The 21953-nt window shown below is 40.2% G+C and overlaps 1 protein-coding gene across 3 annotated transcripts in view; it reads right to left on the reverse strand.

Moving 5' to 3' along the window:
* Positions 1–21953, reverse strand: part of SLC12A6 (solute carrier family 12 member 6) — a gene marked incomplete at its 5' end in the record, with an annotated part of 88771 nt that overhangs the window by 3906 nt on the left and 62912 nt on the right. For all 3 annotated transcript variants that reach the window (XM_081108077.1, XM_081108076.1, XM_081108075.1), the window contains 16 exons: positions 208–341; positions 738–922; positions 1092–1199; positions 1793–1924; positions 3033–3202; positions 3759–3954; positions 9888–10056; positions 10659–10763; positions 11499–11618; positions 13163–13261; positions 14169–14287; positions 14567–14741; positions 18294–18351; positions 18555–18653; positions 18828–18986; positions 19806–20020. In XM_081108077.1, coding sequence (XP_080964203.1) covers positions 208–341; positions 738–922; positions 1092–1199; positions 1793–1924; positions 3033–3202; positions 3759–3954; positions 9888–10056; positions 10659–10763; positions 11499–11618; positions 13163–13261; positions 14169–14287; positions 14567–14741; positions 18294–18351; positions 18555–18653; positions 18828–18986; positions 19806–20020 — 2243 coding nt within the window. The remainder of the gene's footprint in view (positions 1–207; positions 342–737; positions 923–1091; positions 1200–1792; positions 1925–3032; positions 3203–3758; positions 3955–9887; positions 10057–10658; positions 10764–11498; positions 11619–13162; positions 13262–14168; positions 14288–14566; positions 14742–18293; positions 18352–18554; positions 18654–18827; positions 18987–19805; positions 20021–21953) is intronic.

A 21953-nucleotide genomic window follows, 5' to 3' on the forward strand; every position in this document is an offset into this window, starting at 1 on the left:
CTCAGGAGGTCATGGTTTGATTTCCCGTCAGGGCACATGCTTGGGTTTCGGGCTCTATCCCCAGTGGGGGTTAAGCAGGGAGCAGCCAATCAATGATTCTCATCACTGATGTTTCTATCTCCCTCTTCCTCTCTGGAATCAATAAAAATAAAATAAAAAGCAAACTAATATTTTCCCTACTGGTAGCTCCATTCTTGGAAAGGATACAGTTTTCATCACCCTCAGGGTTTCGGGGTGGCCCTGGCATATTCAACAAAACCAACTTTGCTTCATGGGACTTGTTAACTATGACCTCATTGAGCTTCACTGCTGTATGCATCCGCCTCACATTGGACTGGTCCCTGCAGAGGGAAAGGGGAAGAAGGGGGGGGGGGGGGAGAGGTGGTTAAGGCAAACAGAAAACTAGGCATATCATCAACAACCTTACAAAACTTGAGATATGGAGCTTTTTGCTTTGAGTATGAATGATAGAATGAGCAAAATGACTGCCTTATAATATTAACACCTTGGATTTTCTCACTCTGTTTGCTTGTTTATACCAGGAACACAGTATAAAGAAGGATGGTTACCTTGTGTACAGTGTTAATTGGTAGCTGGTATGCATAGGCAAACAACAGAGAGATGGCTGGATTTGGAGTAAAATGAACAGATTCCATCCTGTGTATCCTGGCAAAGGTGCATCCGTGGCACTGATTAGGATACTGTTATGTGATAAGCTTGTGAGCTGGAAAACTTACGGACGCATGTTCAGCAGGTCCTGGAATCCTTCCATTGACTTGGCCCTTTGCCCCCGGGATGCCATGTACTTGTCTTTCGTCCAAGTCATGTGCACCTTCTCCTGATAGGTTTCTGTCTCTTCATCCTCATCAGAGCCAATGCTGGTCAGTCGTAGCATTGAATTCCGGTCTTTCACCAACTGTGCCTGCGGAGGGTCCAACACAGCTCTATTTTGAAACAATAATGTGACTATAGGGGAATAACTGATAACGTGAGAAGAAAAAAATCTGTCATCTCATAAAAACAATACAGTATCATTCCTTTCAGTGACAGATTTCATAGGCCAGGATTAGATTACTGCCTCAAGGTCTCACCTCTCTGTCCCGCTCCGTTTTGGAGAGTCTCATGTGCCGGAGCATCTGGGACCTTTGCTCCATCATCAGAGTACGTTCATAAGTGTAAGCTGATATGTCACTGTCGTGCTGCCACATATATCAGAGTGGGGAGGAAACAAAGAGAAAGGATGAACCACACATGTTCATCTTCACTCACAAAATTAAACCCGACAAAGTATCACAATGTCGACCTAAGTTTTACTCCTATTTTTTTGTTTAGTCATTGAGCCACATAAACACGACATTGTGGAACACAGATCCAACCCAGAAGAAGCCCTGAGAATCCTGTCCATAATCTAACCATTACATGTTTCCTTAAAACACAAAACACAAACTCTAGTCTTTTTTTTTTTTTAATACTGCTAGGTTATTTTTTTTTTTTAAAGCTGTGATTTTAGCATGAATACATGAATGAAAACTTAATGAAATTATATTAAGCAGACAGGAACCTGACAGAAATATCAGGGCTATGTAACAAAAAAGAAAACAAAAAATTAAAAACCACCAAACACACATCACATACACATTCTACTTATTTAGATCAATATATTAGGGTTGTGTTGGAACTAAAGGATAAATCCACATCTGCAGCTAAAGAATTTCCAACCAGAAAAGGTACTAGGAAGACAAGACAGGGGTGGGTGAAGGGTGGTTTCTTTGGTCTCACACAGCTTTCTCACCATCTCCACCACTTCCACCTCTGCCTCAATGCGCAGGTGATACAGGAAGGTGGCCAGGTCCTTCTTCATCTGAATACTGTTGTCCTCTAGCTGGGCTACTGTGAAGATCCGTATGTTGCATTTGCGCCATACCTGATAAAGGACCATACGCACATGGAAAATTTTATGTAAGAAGGCAAAAGTGACATTTCTTACAACACAAGGCACTGTTACCTAGAACATCTTGCTAGAGTGTCAGAGTATTGATTCCTAGTGTCCTACTTGCAACATTATTGTACTAGGGCAAAAGTTTGACAAGAAACACATTAAATACTGTTTTAAGCAGGCCTTTTTTTTTTTTAATCCTAACCTGAGGATATGTTTTTACTGATTTTTAGAGAGAGAGGAAGGGGGAGAGAGAAACATTGATCAGTTGCCTTCCAAATGCGCCCCACTGGGGATTGAACCCACAACCTAGGTATATGTGTCCTGACTGGGAATCAAACCCGCAACCTTTTGGTGTATGGGACGATGCTCCAACTAACTGAGCCACCTGGTCAAGACTGTTTTAAGCAGTTCTTAATTTCATAACAAGAAAACACCTGGCAAGAAAGGAAAAGATGGCGTGTGATACATTAAGAGAGTGCTTTATTCAGATAGCATATTGACACCATGCATACAGACTATATTATTTTAAATTTCAGTTTAATTGACACACAAACATGCACATTTACCCTTTTCCAAATTCGAAAGACCTTGGTCTTTTATTTTTAAGAATGTGTTTAGCCAGGCCGGTGTGGCTCTGAATGAGTGTCGACCTATGAACCAGGAGGTCAGGATTTGATTCCTGGTCAGAACACATGCCTGGGTTGTGGGCTTGATCCCCAGTGGGGGAGCGTGCAGGAGACAGCTGATCAATAATTCCCTCTCATCACTGATGCTTCTATCTCTCTTTCCCTCTCCCTTCCTCTCTGAAATCAATAAAACAAAATAAAAAAACGAAAGAAAAAAATGTTTACTTGTTAATGTTTTTTCCAGGCCTCATATATAACTTTATCAATTTATGGGATTTCATTTAGAGATAGGTAAATATCAACTACAAAGGAAATATTTCTCATAAGGTTGAAACTGGAGCGCCAAGAATAATCCCCACATCTTCTGATTCTAGGCCTTAACACTATACAATCAAAGAGGAAGAATTTATCTAATAAACAGGACAGAAGTTAAGGGAGAAAGACTTTTTGAAAGATGTCTAAAATACCTTGTACTGTTTAAGTAGGAATGGTAACAGCATGAGCATCCCCCCATCATGCACAATCCACCACACGTCAATGTTGCCCTCAGAAAATTGCTCCACGTTGCTGGGAAAGAACGAGATGTTTTTCGCCACTAGCAGGGCCAGATGGGCAGCAGTTGTCACTCGAACTGTGCCTAGAGAGAGAAAAGAGAATCAGGATAAGCAGGGCCACCACGGCAGGGAAGCAAGGATAATGTTCCTTCACATTTCTTTGAGCAAGGTGTCCTATTTACATAGTAGGTATACCACAAATATGAAAACTACTGTGAAAAAAACTGAATAGCTAACAGAATTAGATTGAATACTGTGATGTACATTACCAAATATATTCTATTTACTACATTTCTAAGGGGGGGGGGCATGTGAATTTGGGAGATTTTGAAGCTGAGGGCAACCCTTCCAATTCCTGTGAGAATGTCAATATGGGACTCATAAATATGTCAATTTCAGAGATAATTGCTAACATAAGACTTGACAGAGATAAATAATTCATGAACATAATGTAAAGCTAGAAGGGGATGAGTAGGATAAGGTTATTATTACCAGTAGTTATTTAGGTGCCCTTGTAAGACCATGTTGCAGCAAAGGCACAGCCTCTACTTATGAAGCTAGGGGTTGGGGTTAGGGAAACAGGGATTTAACTACCTGCCCTATTTGGGCCCTTGGTATAGTATAAGAAGTGTTTTGTACCAATAAAAGTCTTCCAAGATCGAGAATCTTCACTCTGGCGCCAGCCATGAGGCCATCCCATCACCACTGTATTGTGCTTCATGCCTCCAAGGCCACACGACTGGATGAGGTGGGAAATACCCTCTTTCAGCTTGGCAGCCACCACCAGCTGGCAGAATCCTTTCACCTTCTCTGCCTCCATTAGGTGCTTTATGGTCTGCAAGAGAGACAGAACTTCAACACTGAATTGCTTCATCCCGGACCTTTTAATTTTTTACTCCTCTCTAATTCTATTCCTCTTTACAAACTCTGCCTAAGACCATATCTCCTATAGAAAAGTCCAAAAAATTAACGTTATCCCAATGAAATTTCATGATCCTTTGTCTTTTTCACTTTTTTTTTTTTATCCCCAGCAGAGGATATGTTCATTGACTTCAGAGAGAAACACAGGCCAGTGCCCAAATTTGGCAGTTCTTAATGAGTGGCTCATGGCAATAATTTCTTTGCATAAATCCAATAAGACTACTTCCAAATTATGTGGTCTTATTAACCAGACTTTGATTGGAATGCCACGTCTGAGAGAGACATATGCCTGGATTCTAAATGTTACCAGAATGCCTTAATGACTCTCAAATCTGATTGAAGCCAATCAAAGGCCACTTGCAGAAATGGCCTAATACCTTACTTGGTCATGTGGTTCATGGCAGTCTTTCCAGGGAAGGAATGAAGGCTGCTTTCCTGAAAGATGACAAGAAAAGAACCTCAAGACACCTTTGGGCACCTCAGGGACTTGAGGACTTGATCCAAACGTACAGATATTTCAGGCAAAGCCTGATGGCAACTAGGGCTTGGCCTCTCCACTCTGAGGGGCTGACTGCTCACTAAAGGTCAATCTAAAGATTCCTTGTGAAAATACCAGCAAAACAAATTTGAAAAAGCCTGTGATCAATTTGATGAATTGCTGTTCTTGTTTATGCAAATAATCAGGCCTTGATATAGTATGTCTGAAAATGAGGGTAATATTAAGGAGAAGAATTATGTTTTAATGAAAATCATCATGTCCAATTATAGATAGTGGACTCCAATGCAGTTAACTGTCTTCAAAATTTTGTTATTTTCTGCCTGCACATTTAATTTTATTTTTTTAATTAAATCTTTATTGTTCAGATTATTACATTTGTTCCTCTTTTTCCCCCCCATAACTCCCCTCCACCCAGTTCCCACCCAATCCTCTGTCCTCACTCCCCACCCACGGTCCTCATCCATAGATGCACGATTTTTGTCCAGTCTCTTCCTGCATCCCCCAAACCCCTTCCCCCCCAAGAATAGTTAGTCCATTCCCTTTCTATGCCCCTGATTCTATAATAATAACCAGTTTATTCTGTTCATCAGATTCTTCATTCACTTGATTTTTAGATTCACTTGTTGATAGATGTGTATTTGTTGTTCATAATTTGTATCTTTACCTTTTTCTTCTTCCTCTTCTTAAAGGATACCTTTCAGCATTTCATATAATACTGGTGTGGTGGTGATGAACTCCTTTAGCTTTTTCTTATCTGTGAAGCTCTTTATCTGACCTTCAATTCTGAATGATAGCTTTGCTGGATAAAGTAATCTTGGGTGTAGGTTCTTGGCATTCATTACTTTGAATATTTCTTGCCACTCCCTTCTGGCCTGCAAAGTTTCTGTTGAGAAATCAGCTGACAGTCGTATGGGTACTCCCTTGTAGGTAACTGCCTTTCTTTCTCTTGCTGCTTTTAAGATTCTCTCTTTGTCTTTTGCTCTTGGCATTTTAATGATGATGTGTCTTTGTGTGGTCCTCTTTGGATTCCTTTTGTTTGGTGTTCTCTGCGCTTCCTGGACTTGTAAGTCTATTTCTTTCACCAGGTAGGGGAAGTTTTCTGTCATTATTTCTTCAAATAGGTTTTCAATATCTTGCTCTCTCTCTTCTTCTGGCACCCCTATAATTCAGATGTTGGTACGCTTGAAGCTGTCCCAGAGGCTCCTTACACTATCTTCGTATTTTCGGATTCTTTTTTCATTTTGCTTTTCCGGTTGGGTGTTTTTTGCTTTTTCGTATTTCAAATATTTGACTTGATTCTTGCGATCCTCTAGTCTGCTGTTGGGAGTCTGTATAATATCCTCTATTTCAGTCAGTGTATGCTTAATTTCTAGTTGGTCCTTTATCATAACCTCGAGGGTCTGAAAAGATTTCTTGAGGATCTCACTACATTTATCGGCGGTCTCACCAGTCTTTTCGAGGGTCTTACTAAATTTATTGGTGGCTTCTAGAAAGTTCTTGAAAAACCTTAATAGTGTGGTTTTGAACTCTATATCCAATAGTTGGCTTTCCTCCATTTCTGTCATTTGTGTCCTTTCTCTTTGTCTCTGCATTTTTTATGCTTCCCTGTGTTGATAAAGTGGTTTTCTGTGCTAAGTGTCCTCTAGGGCCCAGTGGTTCAGCCTCCCCAATTACCTGAGGATGACACTCTTGGTGCACCCCCTTGTGGTCTTTGTGCACAGTCTTGTTGTAGTTAAGCCTTGATTGTTGTAGTTATCACTGGGAGGAATTGACCTCCAGGCCAACTGGTTGTGAGAATCTGCTGTGTCTGCAGTGGGAGAACTTCTGTGCTGGAGACACCCCTCTGGGGCAAGACTTGCTTCAATGGGGCTTTGGTGTTCACTGAGTCTGCCCCCTGAGTGTGTCCTTTAAGGGTCCGAGGATGTGCAAACTGGATGGTCCCTCTCTGACCACTGGGCACACTCGCTCCTGGTTCTCTAGGGAGGTGCTAATCTAGCCTTTGCCTAAGACTACCCAGCAAAAGCCTCCGTGCAGGGTTTGAGCGGGGCGGGTCTCATGGGATCAACAGGCGGGGCTAGCAGTTATGGCTGTTCTCAGTCCTGCACTCAGAGGCTCCACTTATCAATGTCCCGGTAATCACTGCAAGCCCCTCTGATAGGAAAGCTGCCCTCGAGTTCCGACCGATGCCAGACAGTTCCGCTTCTCCTGTATGAGTCTGGGTCCCCAAAGACTCGCCCGGAACTGGAGCTCAGAGCTTGAGACTCCCTCCTGATTGCAAAAGACAACCGCGCGCTCAGCCGCCAGCCAGCTACGCGTGCGCCTCTGTACCTTAGTATTTTACTTCTGCATGGCTCCTCCTCTGAGTCTCAGTAAGCTTTTCTCTTGCCTTCTAGTTGTAGAATTTACACTCAGCCAGCCTTCCTGTGGTTCTGGATGATGTCCGTTCCGTCTTCTAGTTGTATTTTTGAAGTTGTGCGAGGCAGCAAACTCTGCCGCCATCTTGGTTTCTCCAAAATTTTGTTCTTAAGGCTGTCTATGTGTGCCCTACTGGCCTCAGCACCTGATGACATCACCAGGGATGTTCTATTTGCAGACAAACTATCAGACTGTCATCGTGTAATTCCATTCCACCAAAAGCCTTACATCTGAAAGGCTTCTTAACTCATTTATGATTTGCTATGAACATTAACCTCTGTTTTGTTTCCTTCTGTTTTCATAGAATGTATGTCTATATCCTAATTTACCTGATTGCATGCTCACACAATATAGGCCTCACAGTAGAAGCCATCTGCATCCTAAAATGAGACTCAACAGTCTGGATTTATGATTGAATCAATGAAGTATGGACAGTAGCAGCTTTGCTTAAAACTGTTTTCCCTTTTCTGCCCAAACAGTGCAAACAGAAAAGACCCCAGTTTCTCATGGGGGAAATCCTAGAATATTTCCCTTAGCTTAACTTGAGTGGACAAAAGAGCTTCAGACAGGTGTGACACACCTGCCTCCAGGGAAGCCACTCCTCCAACCTAAGTTATAGGGGACGCTATAAGTCATATTTTCCACTTATCACGTGAGATTTTACCACTCACTAGACCTTTGTTACTGTAAGTCTCCTCACTTTTGATTATGCCTTTTAATCTTCTTGTCAAGTTTGTCAATTCTAGAATACAACCAGAATGCCAGCTTGTCCAATGTGTCATCCTCCTGGACATCTCACTGTGTCACCCTCAGGGACACCAGACTGACCTGGAATTTGCAAAATCTCCCTTCCCTACATGAAGATTCCATTCCCTTTTGCTCCCTTCTTCCTCTGTCAGACAGGGAGAACCTCTGAGCCTTAGGATAGGCAGGTCTACATACGCCTGAGAGCATAAGCAATTACAAGAAGATAGAGACCTTTGTTCATTTCTCCTTTGTAAGAATACAAAGAGGTTCCTTTTTTTCTCAGGGAGAAAGGATACCTATATAATTAACCTAGTTATTAGTAACAGGAAAGGAAGAAAGGGAAGGCCAAGTATTATAGACATAGACATGTCATTTGGGCAGCTTCACCAGGAAGCTAAAGCTTTACACTTCTCATGGAGCCACTGGTCTATTCCCTATGGATGCTGGGGGAAAGGACTGGACAGGGGGAGCGGGGAAGTAGACACATATCCAGTAAAGTTGGGGGGACTAGGGGAGGTACTTGTCTGTCAGTCATACCTGGGAACGAATCACTGGCCAGAATAGGCATGGCACTGCAAAGGTGCAAAATTTGGGACACTTAATTCCCTGAACAAAGGAATTCGTTCTCTTGTACTCTTGTGCTCTTGGGACTCTTTTTGTAGGGGGCTCGTTCTTTTGGCTCCCATACATTCACCCCCACACACAATGGACTAATAGACTGTAACTAGCCTGATGCTGAACTGGACCTTGCTGCTACATGGAACAGAAATTCTGGACACTGGCTTTGCTTTTAGTTCTACTGAGTCCCCAGCTACACTTCTTCCAGGACTAGATTAAGGGAAATGGGACACTGGAAACCCAGGGATGTAATTCCATTCCATGCAAATAAAAATCCCTCACCCTCCTGAGTGAGTCTCAGAAAATTCTTTTTCTTGGGATATCGTAAGAACTGCACCCTCAAGCACGCAGTAGGGAAAGGGATATCTCGATTTCCCTGATAACAATTCCTTCCTCAGTCAGGCATGCCCTGACTCATATTACTAGAAATTTAATCTGATAACTCAGTTTGGGGATTTTTGTTTAATATATTTATATTGATTTCAAAGACAAAGGGAGAGGGAGAGATAGAAACATCATTGATGAGAGAGAATCATTGATTGGCTGCCTCCTGCACGCCCCACACTGGGGATCGAGCCCGCAACCTGGGCATGTGCTCTGACCAAGAATCGAACCATGACCTCCTAGTTCATAGGTTGACGCTCAACCACTGAGCCACGCTGGTCAGGCTTTAATAATTCAGTTTTGCCTTAGGATTTTCTTTTTTCTCTCTCCTATTGCCATATTGTTTTTGATATCTTAATGGTAATTATTGATGATATCTGTATTTGCTTTACCATTCTTTTATTCAAGCCAATTTGGAGGTATTTCATTTACTCTTACTCTACCTTCTTGGTGGAAAGGTGAAGGAAATAATGATATGGAAAATGGATATGAATTCCCAAAGGAACAGATTAAGTTAGTAGTGTAGCTGAGATATTATACAGGGTCTCTTGATTTCCAATCCTGTACTTTTTATTTATTTTTGCCATCATTCGGGACTAATATTTTTTCCAGCATTTCTAGTTTTTTTGGGCTCAAAGCATTCCAAAATGAAATCCAGTACAAATTTTGAAATGTAACTGAAAATTTCTCCAAACAAAGGGTTGGTTCTATCACTTAAAAAAATATTGGAGTGAAAACTATTTTCTTCTTCAGGGAGAATTTTAAGTAAGCAAATTACAAGTAGCTAAGAAATGTTGCTCATGATACCATGTAGATTAGTAAAGAGAAAGAAAAGTTGCTCACTGCTCCTTGTCACAAGCTTGAGAAAAATCATCTCCATATTTCAAAGAGAAGATTTATTTATTTACATGATTTCTCACAGGGATGAGTCAATGTTTGGAGTCTTCTGGAAATACTGCTTAGTCTTGATAATCTTATAGTTTAGAAATGCTTTACATAGGAAGAAAGAATACATTACTATCTGCTGGCTCACCTTATTATCTGGGAGAATAGGAATGTTCAAAAGCCAGCATTCAGAGGGGAATTTCCTACACGGCTCAGGAAAGGGAATAAGTAGGTCTTACTACGTAACATCACAAAACTGTAAGCACAATTCCACAGTGTCAATACACCTTGGCTCTTACCTGTTCAGCAGCTAAAGCTTCACCATAGTTCTCCAGGAAGTTCCCCACAATGACAGAGCCCACAATAGTGAGGCCCTTTCCTGCTTTAAGCTGGGAAGCAAAGGTGAGGAGGCGAGGATGTTTGACGTGTAAATCTTCATCTAGTTTCAGCAATACGAGCAACTGAGGCCTGTAAAGAAATCCAAGGGGGATGGGGACGAGGGCAAGGAAACACTTGGGGTCAGGGGACTGGAATGACAGTTTTACTTCTTCATTCAGGACATCTGTATAAAACATGTTATTGAAAGAAGGAAGAGATTCGAGAAATGATAAGAGTGTAGAGTTATTTTGAATCCTTTCAGTATTATCTCAAATTGATCAATCTTCAAGGAAGAATAAAAATGGTAGAAATTGAGATAAAAAATCTCAAGAAGAAAAAAAATAAAGAAATCAAGGATTTGGGACAGTTTAAAACAGGTCCATGACACCAATTCCTTGAGCCACATAATTTCCTTATCCTATAATTAATGACGCACATATTTTGTGTATAACTATGTACCAAACACTACTAAAGCTCTTTTGATTTTCTTTCTTTTTTTTGTCTTTTACTTATATTTTTAAAAACGTTTTTACTGAGGTAACTGGTTAATAACATTATACAAATTGCAGGTGAAAAACATAATTTGGTATCAGTATACACTATTGCGTGCTCACCACCAAAAGTCTAGTTTCTATCCATTACCATATATGTGACTCTTTTACACATCCCCCCCCCCCCCATCCCTTCTTTACCTCCAGTTTTTCGTGTGAGGAGGTCCTTCCTCCAGCCGAAGCAAAGCAAACCGGGCTGCACTGAGGGATAGCCCACGGATACCATCACCCCATTCTTTCTCAGCTCTGAGAGAAAGAGGAGAAAAGAGCAGGAACAGATTTAAACCATAGCAAGTACAATTTCAAAAGATAAAGTATTTTCTTCTGAATCTAAAAGTAACATATGCACAGGTAGAAGACTGAAACTCATATCAATGATGTACATAATGCTTCTTTCTAACATAAACTCAATGTAAGCAGGTCACCATTACTGTGTATCAACAGAGTGTACTGCATCACAGCTAAGAATGAAAGCTGGAAAGGCCACTCACTTGTCCTTCTATGTAACTATTCAAAAGCAATTTGAATTGCGAAGTTAATACAGACCCAACGTTTATTTTGAAAATAATGGGAGAAAATAAAACTCAATCTAATCTTCTGAATTGGTGTTATTTATTGCTAATTTTTAGTAGTTGTTAGTCAAGTCTTAGTCATTACAAAGTTATTCAGGACTAACTTCTTTTTCATTTCAGAGAAATGACTTGACTAATGGGATATTTACATTTGTGTTATACTTTGTTAATACTTATTATTTGGATATGTCCTTTTAGTTTTTTTTTTTCATCCATCCATCCATACTTTCTCAACAGGTTCCCCTTGCGATTAAAAGTTGTGACTACAGGATGGTTAAGAGAATCACCAGGGGTATAAAATTTAGCTATGAATGGATGAAGTTATCTGGATCCTAATGCAAATTTCTTTGGGTTGGCTCTAACCAAACTAGCCAGTTTTGATACTTTTAGCAGTCAAATCCACACTCACCCTTGGTACTCAATGTACTTATAGATCATACCAGCTATTACAATAGCTACGATGGCATAATACCAGGAAGAAATGAACATCAGAGCCAGACAGATACTCATTCCCATAAAAGAGAGGGTCCTAGAAAATTAAAAACAAAAATACAAATAAAAAAGTATTCTTTTCAGTAGCTACAAAAGAAGCCTGTGCTCGAGATAGTTTTTTGTGTATTTTGTTTTGTTAATCCTCACCCGAGGATATATTTTTTCATTGATTTTGAGAGAGTGGAAGAGAGGGAGGGAAGGAAGGAGGGAGAAAGATAGGAAGAGAAAGAGAAACACTGAGGTGAGAGACAATTGATTGGTTGCCTCCCACACGTGCCCCGACTGGGACTGGGGATCGAACTTGCAACTCAGGTATGTGCCCTTGACTGGGAATTGAACCCGAGACCCTTTGGTGTGCAGGCGAACACTCTAACCACTGTACAACATCGGCCAGGTCTAGAGGTCCTTTCTAAACTGTGGTGAGATATTATTTTTTCTAAAAATAAAAACACACACAGAAAAACAAAAACGAACAAACGACAAAACATCCTATCCACTGCAGACAGAATTTGTGTAAAATACAAATAAAATGACTTAGACAACTATATTCACTGAAGTTCTTCTGTGTAATAAACTGGCTCTATAATTTATTTCGAAGAATAAGTAAAAGAATTGTTAATCTGGATCTAAGGAAAATATAGGGTGGTAAGAGAAAAAGAAAAACAATAAAAGCAAAACAGTAACACAAAAAAGTTCATAATGAACTTTTAAGTAAAGTTAAAGCTAGAAACAAGATTGGAGGTATAAAGATATAAATTTTTGTCAGATAAAGGTCACATCAATGCCCACTGCTGGTAAGTGAAGCAGAAAGGGATCAAAGAGAAAGTTAGCAAAGAGGAATGTAGCAACAGGTACATACAGGATCTATTAAAGCACTTTTAGCTATGAGAGAAAAGAAATGGGAGAGAGATGGGGGTGGTAGCTAAAAACATGGCAACTCCTTTAGGACTGAGGCTGGAACTTGATAGCAGCAGCTTTGCAACATTTTGTTGAGAGCTTTATCGTGTGCTAAGCACTGTACTAAGCACTTTAGAATACAAGCAATACTTGTATTACTATTAGCCCCATTTTACAAATGAGTAAAATGAAATTTTTGTGGTTATATGCTTTGTTGACAGTTACAAAGCTAGGAAATACGGCTGACATTTCAACTTAGGTCATCTGACTCCAAAGCTCACACTTTTAACTACTAACTGAAATAGTCATAAGGAAGAGAGTTTGAGAATGAAACTGATGAGAATACGAGAGCACAGATAGAAAGCAATGAAGTCAAGCACTTAGCTAAGAGGGAAGTGGGAAAAAGAGTCAGGCAAAGGGGAAGTTGTTTTAACATGAAGAATGTAGCAGGATGAAAATATTTCTTTCATAGTTCTGATCTTTATTCTCAAGTGGGTGTTATCAATTATTTTAAAGGCACATATGAAAAACATGGCTGTAGGCTGGGAATTTAGGTAAGCACAGAAAATTGAAGTAGCTGGCCAAAAAAAATTATATCAAGATCCCAGAATCTCCAAGTTTTCTAAGTTCAACAATGGGCTCTCTCCGAATGTGGGGGAAAAAGAAGAAACAAAGCAGACTTACCAGTGGTAGTAGCGGAATCGGGGTCTCCAGTTGGGCGTTCGAAGTAATGTTTGCAAGGCACATGCCAAGTTCACAAAGAGGTAACACATGAGAAAAAACCTGGCAGAATAAAAGAGTAAGAGGAGTGACTATTATTGTAAAATGATTCCTCAAGAGCTATTTTAATAACTGGGACCTTAGCTGCATGGAAGCCTTTGTTCTAACCCACCAGCCTTTGATTCAGACTAGGAAGCAGAGAAACTGAACTTCTCCCTACAAACCTGCTCACTCTCCTATGTTCTCTCTCAGTGACAATACAACCACTCCTCACCCGGTGTTTTTCGTTACTCATCCTTCTTCCAAATTCACTTACCAAGTCCTATGGATTCTACATATTTAAAAATCTCTATCACTATCACCTTAGTTCAGGCTCTCATTGCCTCTTTCCTAGATTGGTTAAATAAGCTCCCATTTGGCATTCCCAGCTCAATTTTAGCTTCCTTCTAATCTATCTTTTATACCAAATGGATCATTCTAAACCAAATACTGATCAATTTGTTCTCAAAGTACTACCTCCTCCTTCCAGGTAAAAGTTCCAGGTACATTCTCATCTGGCTCTACCTGCTTCTCTGGTCCGCAGCTGCCCAGCAGGCAGCCTACACTCTATCAAAGCCTAACTGCTTTCAGCTCTCCGGATGTGCTGCATTATTTCATCCTTCACTTCCTTCGCACGTCTTCTGCCTGCAATATCTCTCACCCCTTACTTGCTTTGCAAACAACCAGTCCTCCTTTAGGATACATGTGTCACTTCCTCTAGGACACCTTCCCTGGGACATCAGTCCACTTGGACGTCTCACTTACGAGCCCGACAGCCCTCAGTGTGCACCTTTACCACAGCACCCATCACAGGGATCACTGCTTCCTTCATCTAACACCAGTTCCATGCAGGTAGTAAGTCATCAATAAGTTACAACATGTGTTTACATTACATCAGCAAGAATAAATAAAGACAAGAACTGGATCTTACATGGAAAGAATTGGGGCCACAAGATCCAGAGAAGCGATAAGGATTCCCAGCTCTGCAATGACAGCAGTCAGAAGTAAAGCCCAGGTAGGCTCCCCATTGGCTTTGCTGTGACCAAAAACCTGTACAGAGAAGGAAGCATCAGACATAGGAGTTTGGGGAGTGCTTGAGTCAATGCTATAGTTGTAGATATCCAAAAGATAACAGTGTTATACCTATATACCTCTTAAACACCTTTACTCAACTCACATATAAACACATACTACAGATTTGGAGAGTCCTACACTAAAAACCCACGTCTTCATATTATATGATCTAGTAATTTCTAAGCCTATAAAGACCACACTATTTCTCATAAGACCTGAGGAAAAAGGAAGAGGGCAAAAGAAAGGTTCACTCACCCTCAGAAAGGGTATGATGTTATCCTTCGCGATAGCCTGGAGCAGCCGCGGGGCCCCTGTGAGACTCTGAAGTCCAGCCCCGCACGTCGAGAAGAAGGAGCCAATAACGATGACCCACGGGGATGGCCACGATAAGATACCTACCACCAGATTCCCTTTCACAGCATCCCCAAACCTGAGAGAGAAATGAGAGTGGGGAAAGTTGACCTGGAAATAACTTTAGACTGTCTGGTGCAAGAGGCCTAGACTTTTTTTTGGTTTTTTTTTTTGTTTGTTTTTTTTTTTGTTTTTTTTTTTATTGCTTAAAGTATTACAACGGGTATTACATATGTGTCCATTTTATCACCCCGCCCTAGACAGTCCCCTAGCCTCCCCTATCCCCCAGTGTCTCATGTCCATTGGTTATGCTTATATGCATGCATACAAGTCCTTTAGTTGATCTCTTACCCCCCTACCTCCTGCCCCCCAACCCTCCCCGGCCTTCCTGCTGCAGTTTGACAATCTGTTTGAGGCTGCTCTGCCTCTGTATCTATTATTGTTCAAAAGTTTATAATGGTCTCTATTATCCATGAATGAGTGAGATCATGTGGTATTTTTCCTTCATTGACTGGCTTATTTCACTTAGCATAATGCTCTCCAGTTCCATCCATGACGTTGCAAATGGTAAGAGTTCCTTCCTTTTTACAGCAGCATAGTATTCCATCGTGTAGATGTACCACAGTTTTCTAATCCATTCATCTACTGATGGGCACTTAGGCTGTTTCCAGATCTTAGCTATGGTGAATTGTGCTGCTATGAACATAGGGGTGCATATATCCTTTCTGATTGGTGTTTCTGGTTTCTTGGGATATATTCCTAGAAGTGGGATCACAGGGTCAAATGGGAGTTCCATTTTCAGTTTTTTAAGGAAACTCCATACTGACTTCCATAGTGGCTGCACCAGTCTGCATTCCCACCAGCAGTGCACAAGTGATCCTTTTTCTCCACATCCTCTCCAGCACTTGTCGTTTGTTGATTTGTTGATGATAGCCAGTCTGACAGGTGTGAGATGATACCTCATTGTTGTTTTGATTTGCATCTCTCGGATGATTAGTGACTTTGAGCATGTTTTCATATGTCTCTTGGCTTTCTGAATGTCCTCTTTTGAAAGGTGTCTATTTAGGTCCTTTGCCCACTTTTTGATTGGATTGTTTATCTTCCTTTTGTTGAGTTGTATGAGTTCCCTATAAATTTTGGAGATTAGGCCCTTATCAGATATGACATTGGCAAATATGTTTTCCCACACAGTGGGTTTTCTTGTTGTTTTGTTGATGGTTTCTTTTGCTGTGCAGAAGCTTTTTATTTTGATGAAGTCCCATTTGTTTATTTTCTCTTTAGTTTCAAGTGCCCTAGGAGCTGTGTCAGTGAAGAAATTGCTTCGGCATATGTCTGAGATTTTGTTGCCTTTGGATTCTTCTAGAATTTTTATGGTTTCCTGTCGTACATTTAAGTCCTTTATCCATTTTGAGTTTATTTTTGTGTATGGTGTAAGTTGGTGGTCTAGTTTCATTTTCTTGCATATATCTGTCCAATTTTCCCAACACCATTTATTGAAGAGACTATCTTGGCTCCATTGTATGTTCTTGCCTCCTTTGTCAAATATTAATTGAGCATATTGGTTCGGGCCGATTTCTGGGCTCTCTATTCTATTCCATTGATCTATATGAGGCCTAGACTTTTGACATGCCTTCCTCACTCAACGTAATCATTTCTAGCTTCTGATTTAAAGCGAGAGAGGTGCAACTCTTCCCTTCACTTGAAAACTTAGATGCCAGGTACTATGTGGCCTAATTTCATTATTGTTGTGTCTCAGGGAACAGGGAGGCCTGAGGGGAGGGAGAGTGGGGGAACTGCCAGTCAGGGGAGCAGCCAGAACACAAAGAACATATATCAATTAAGTTTGCTGTTTTATAAGGGCATGGTTTGTGGCGCCATAGATCACCATAACAAACGTAATGAAAAAGTTTGAAATACTATGAGAATTAGCAAGAGACAGACACAAAGTAAACAAATGCTATTATGGAAAAATGGCGCTGATAGATTTTCTTCATATATGGATGCCATAAACCTTCAAATTGTAAAAAACTCAGTATTTGCGAAGTGCAATTAAGAAAAGTGCAATAAAGGGCAGAGGGTGGGGTGGGAACTGGGTGGAGGGGAGCTATGGGGGGGAAAAAAGAGGAACAAATGTAATAATCTGAACAATAAAGATTTACTAAAAAAAAAAAAAAAAAAAGCGCAATAAAATTAGGTATGCCTGCATCAGGGTTCCTGTTCTCAAAGAACTGAGCCTAGTAGGGGGAGTTACAGGAAAGCAGGTAGCTGCAATATGGTAGGTGCAGTAACACACCATGTTCAATATAGTGGTCGAACCAAGGGAGGAGTGTTTTCTCTGTTGGGGTGCATCTCTGGGAAAGCTTCATAGGAGAGGATGAATGTAAGTCTGGCAGGTGGGAACAAGTCATTCCAAGCAAAGGAAACCACATAAATGTGTGGATGGATGGAGATCTGAAACAAGGGACATTGAACTTTACGTTATAAAACAGGGAATTTATGATGGAATGGCAGGAGATGAGATTAGAAAAAGGTAGACAGGGTCAGATCAAGGTAATGGGTTTTTAGGGGTGTTGACGGGCTCTGAAGCAATCTGTACGATCAAATTTTGTGTTTTAGAAAAATTATTCTGGTGGCAGCATGGAAGAAGGATTATTAGAAGGCAGTAAAACTGAAAGGGTGATTATTAAAAAAAATCCTGAAGCCCTGTACAGAGTGATGAGAATAAAGAATAGTGGGAAAAATGAGATATATTAAGGTGAAAGGTGGAATTTACAGGGCTTAGAAACCAACTGGATGAAGGAATTGATGGAAAAAAGTCTAGGATGACACCTAGGTTTCTGTGAAAGGGGTGAATGGTGAGGCTATTAACTTCCCAAGACAGGGAAATGGGAAGAGATATAGCAGGTTTCAGGGAAACATTTTCTAGGAATTTCTTGCAAAAACGTATTTTATACTCATAGTGAAAGGAAAGGAAAAACACATAACATCCTTCATGAAGAAAATGAAGAAAGCAAGTTTCAAGCTTTTATTTGGAATAACAAACAGACATACTTATGTCTCATAGAGGAGATGCTAGAGACACCTGAAAATTTTTTTTAATTTGCCTGCCTTTATTTTTGGTCCTGTTTTCCAACAGCTCTTTAAAAAACATTTTTTCCCCTATTGATTTTAGCGAAAAAGGGAGAAGGAGAGAAGGATAGAAACGTCAATGATGAGAGAGAATCACTGATGGGCTGCCTCCTGCACACCCCCTACTGGGGGTCAGGCCCGAAACCTGGGCATGTGCCCTGACTGGGAATCGAACCATGACCTCCTGGTTCATAGGTCTATGCTCAATTATTGACAACACCGTCTGGACCCAACAGCTCTTAATGTACAGGAAAGTCCTTATTATTCAGACAAATTTACTACTTCATTGAAGAGCTATAATCATTGCATCTCACATTTATCTCAACATTGGCCCTTATTATTCACTAACCTTTTTGTGAATATATGTACATATATTTCCTAACTGTTAGCCATAATAGATACCTCAGATTAGGTTTTGAGTTTTGAGTCTTGGGGCTATATGGGGTGATCAGACAAAACAGAAGACAGACACATAATTATTACAAAGGAATCAACTACTTACTTGTCTCTGAGAACAATGCCTTCAATACATGCACCAAAAAGGACAACATTGCTTAAATCTATGATACTGAGAGTCAAGGAAAATGATGTTCACCTGCTAAGATGAGATAGAAAGTAGACAAGATGGGTAGATTATCTAGTGAGAAGTGATGTTATAAAAAGCAGATATCTTTATTACCAAGATAAATACGCTGATCACTCTAACTCTAGTACCTCTGGATGTTCCTATGACTAAGATAGGCTGGATCCATGAAAAGGATACAGACAAAGGAGGTGGTCAGGATGGCGAGGATAGTGCCAATGGGAATAGACTTTTGAGCATCTTTTAGATCTCCAGATCTGTTTGATCCAGCCATGATACCTTCAGAGAAAGAAAAAAGAGTAAGTTAACTTACTGAGTTCCTAGACACTTTGATAGTCATACAGGTACTAAAACAAAGCAAGGAGCCCTGAGAATATAATTCTATCTCCTGAGAAAAAAAATCACTCCTTGTATCTGATAGCTTCTAAAATAGAAAACAGCCCAGATGCTTACCTGTGACAGAGGGAAAGAAGATCCCCACCAGAAGAGTAAAGGAGGTGGTAATGTCAACGAGGACATACTCATGGTTTAAGTTGCCTAAGACATCAGCAGATTTGGCAGAGGGCTTTTCAATGATCTCACCCTTTAGTAGATAATTACTCCAGAGATTCTCTACAGTGGGGAAAAAAGAGGGATATAAGCAGCGGTTAGGAAAGAAGATAATTACATAATTTTCTACCCAAGTAACCTTGTAAATCAGATTCCTCATTTATGTAGTTTTTAAAGGTATGCTTGCTTCTACATGAGCATACACACACACACACACACACACACACACACACACACACGCATACTATACAATAAAACACACATAAAAAACTAATGCCCTTTCTCATCTGGTTCAAATATAATTTGACAAAATACTTTGGTACATAGAAGTCCAGTTAAGTTTACTAATACAAATTAGTAAAGCTTAAGCAGACTAAAGCTAAATGCCCTGCAAAGCCTTTTTTTTTTTAATTGGTTATCAATGCTGTAAACTTACATGCAAAGGAATCTGTGGACCAAACATTTAAAATAGAAGTCACTTAAGGAAAGAATTTCAGAAATTTAGCTGAGTTAGGAAAACACACATGTGGATGTGGTGACATTAGAATAGCTACATTCTAGCTGTTATGGCAGGAGACATTAGCAAGTTTACAGTAACACAAAGGATATTTTATTATCTTATTCTAGGTTAAAAAGTGATTTGCTCAGCTCTGTTCTCAAAAGGTGGTAATTTTTCGCAGACAACACTGCAAGGGAGCCCTGAGAAAGAGTAAATCCACTAATATAAAAGCAGAGAGGGGTTGAATTAGGACTGAATGCTGAGCTTAAAGAGGGGAGTGACACTGACAGTGAGCCTTCGTGGACTATAGAAGAGCCTAAGAAGGCAAAGTCCATTTTCCGCAGAGAAAGAGGAAAAACGTGTCCAAAAACCTCCCAACCTACCTTTAATGACACCACTAGCCAATCCAGGAATGCCCTGGATTGACGTGACATTATTGTGAACAAAGTATTCATCACAGGTGGCATTGAAAAACTGACTTGAGTTGCAGAAGAAGCCCCATAACTTTGACGGTACTGTCATGTTGTTCACCTCCTTGGTCTTAGAGCAAGTGTCGAAGTGTCTTGATGAAAGGGTGCGGTTACCCAGCATGCAGACCCTAAGTACAAACAAATAGGGAGAAAATGAAGCAAAGGAAGAATTTTAAAAAAAGAAAATAGCTTAGAAATGGGTTAGTAAATAATAGGTTGGTAAAAGGAAAATGTCATCTCTGAGAGCTACACTATCATGGATGGGAAAGAGAATATTTATTGACTCGCTCTGTAAATGGTGACGTACATCTTCTGCCAATTTAATCCTTATAGCAATCTCACACAATATGCAGTATTTCGATTTTGTGGATGCAGGAACAGAAGTCTGGGGAGATAAAGTAGTCTGCATGAGGTAACACAGATGGTAGGTGGTAGTGACAGAATTAAAATAGAAAGACTGTCTGAATACACTGTGCTGACTCACCTTCCACAATTTCTAGGATATTAACCAACTGCTAGGTCTAATAGAATCCTAGGGTCCTTTTGTTTAAAAAATAATTTCCCCTAATTTTATTTTTGGCCTAGAAAAGCCTTATGTTCATAACAAACCCCTTGAGAATGTTTTGCCAAAGGTCAAACCTCTGGCTACTATTTGGAGGAAGACAGCTTGGCTAGAACGAAAAAGCACATCCCTCTGTGGTCTAAGAGAAAACTGTTTTTGAACATAAGCCTGGAATCAGTGGGAGTGAGGGTGTTTAAGGATAACACAAATATTCATTGCTGATTTTATTTTATTTTCTCTAACCCAGAGATATAAATACAAACAAAGGAATAATATACCCACAGTTAAAATACCTTTCAAAAAGGAGGAACAAAGCAACTTAAAAAAACAACACATTTTTATTGATTTTAGAGAGGAAGAGAGAGGGAGAGATTGAAACATCAATGATGAGAGAGAATCATCAACCAGCTGCCTCCAGCATGCCCCCTACTGGGGATTGAGTAATATGGGCATGTGCCCTGACCGGCAATCGAACCATGACCTCCTGTTCATAGGTTGATGCTCAACCACTGAGCCACCACCACCGGGGGAACAAAGCAACTTTTAAAATCTGCAAAATAGCCGCATGCATACACAATGAATCATTTACCCATTACTCAGCTTCAACAACTGTCAAAATTTCCCAGTCTTGTTTCATCCATTCCTCTAGGTTTTTTGTCTTGTTTTGCTGGAATATTTTAAAGAAAATACCACAGTCCTTCCAGTGTTACTCAGTGGTTGAGCACAGACCTATGAACCAGAAGGTCATGGTTTGATTGCGGGTCAGGGCACATGCCCATGTTACTCAATCCCCAGTAGGGGGCATGCAGGAGGCAGCTGATTGATGATTCTCTCTCATCATTGATGTTTCTATCTCTCCTGCTCCCTTCCTCTATGAAATCAATAAAAACATATTAAAAAAAGACTGTCATTAAAAAAAAAATACCACACATCATGATCTTTTATCCACCAAAAAAGAGGAGAAGCATCAAAGGAAAACTAGAGGCAAAATGGAATTTCCCAAGTTAAGATATAGCTAGAATGTAGCCTTAGTATTTTTATGACTCTAAAATTGATCTTTTGCTGCTCTGTAGTCAGGTGAGCAGATTTAAAAAGTATGATGGAACCTATTGTGGACATCAGTTAGCTTAGAGGAAATACTAGGCTGGAAGAAAATCACAGGGTTCATGTTCTGGCTCTGCTATTAATTAACTTTGGGGCAAGTTATTTAATTTAATCTCTACGAACGTTAAGTTTTCATCCTGAAAAATCTACTTTTATGTAATCAGTTAAATTAACATAGGACTGATGAATTTAATCCCCAGATAACTTTTCAAAGACAATCTCTGTAACAAGATTTCAAATAACACTCAGTGCTGGTTAGTCCCTATGCCACTAGTCAAATGGAAAACTAGTGAGCCTGTGAGTCCCATATTTGTATAAATCCATTACTGCTTCAAAAAATATACTTTAAGCCCTAGCTGGTTTGGCTCAGTGGATAGAGCATCAGCCTGTGGACT

This window comes from Myotis nattereri, assembly GCF_964212035.1.
Source record: "Myotis nattereri genome assembly, chromosome: 1".
Lineage (NCBI taxonomy): Eukaryota > Metazoa > Chordata > Mammalia > Chiroptera > Vespertilionidae > Myotis > Myotis nattereri.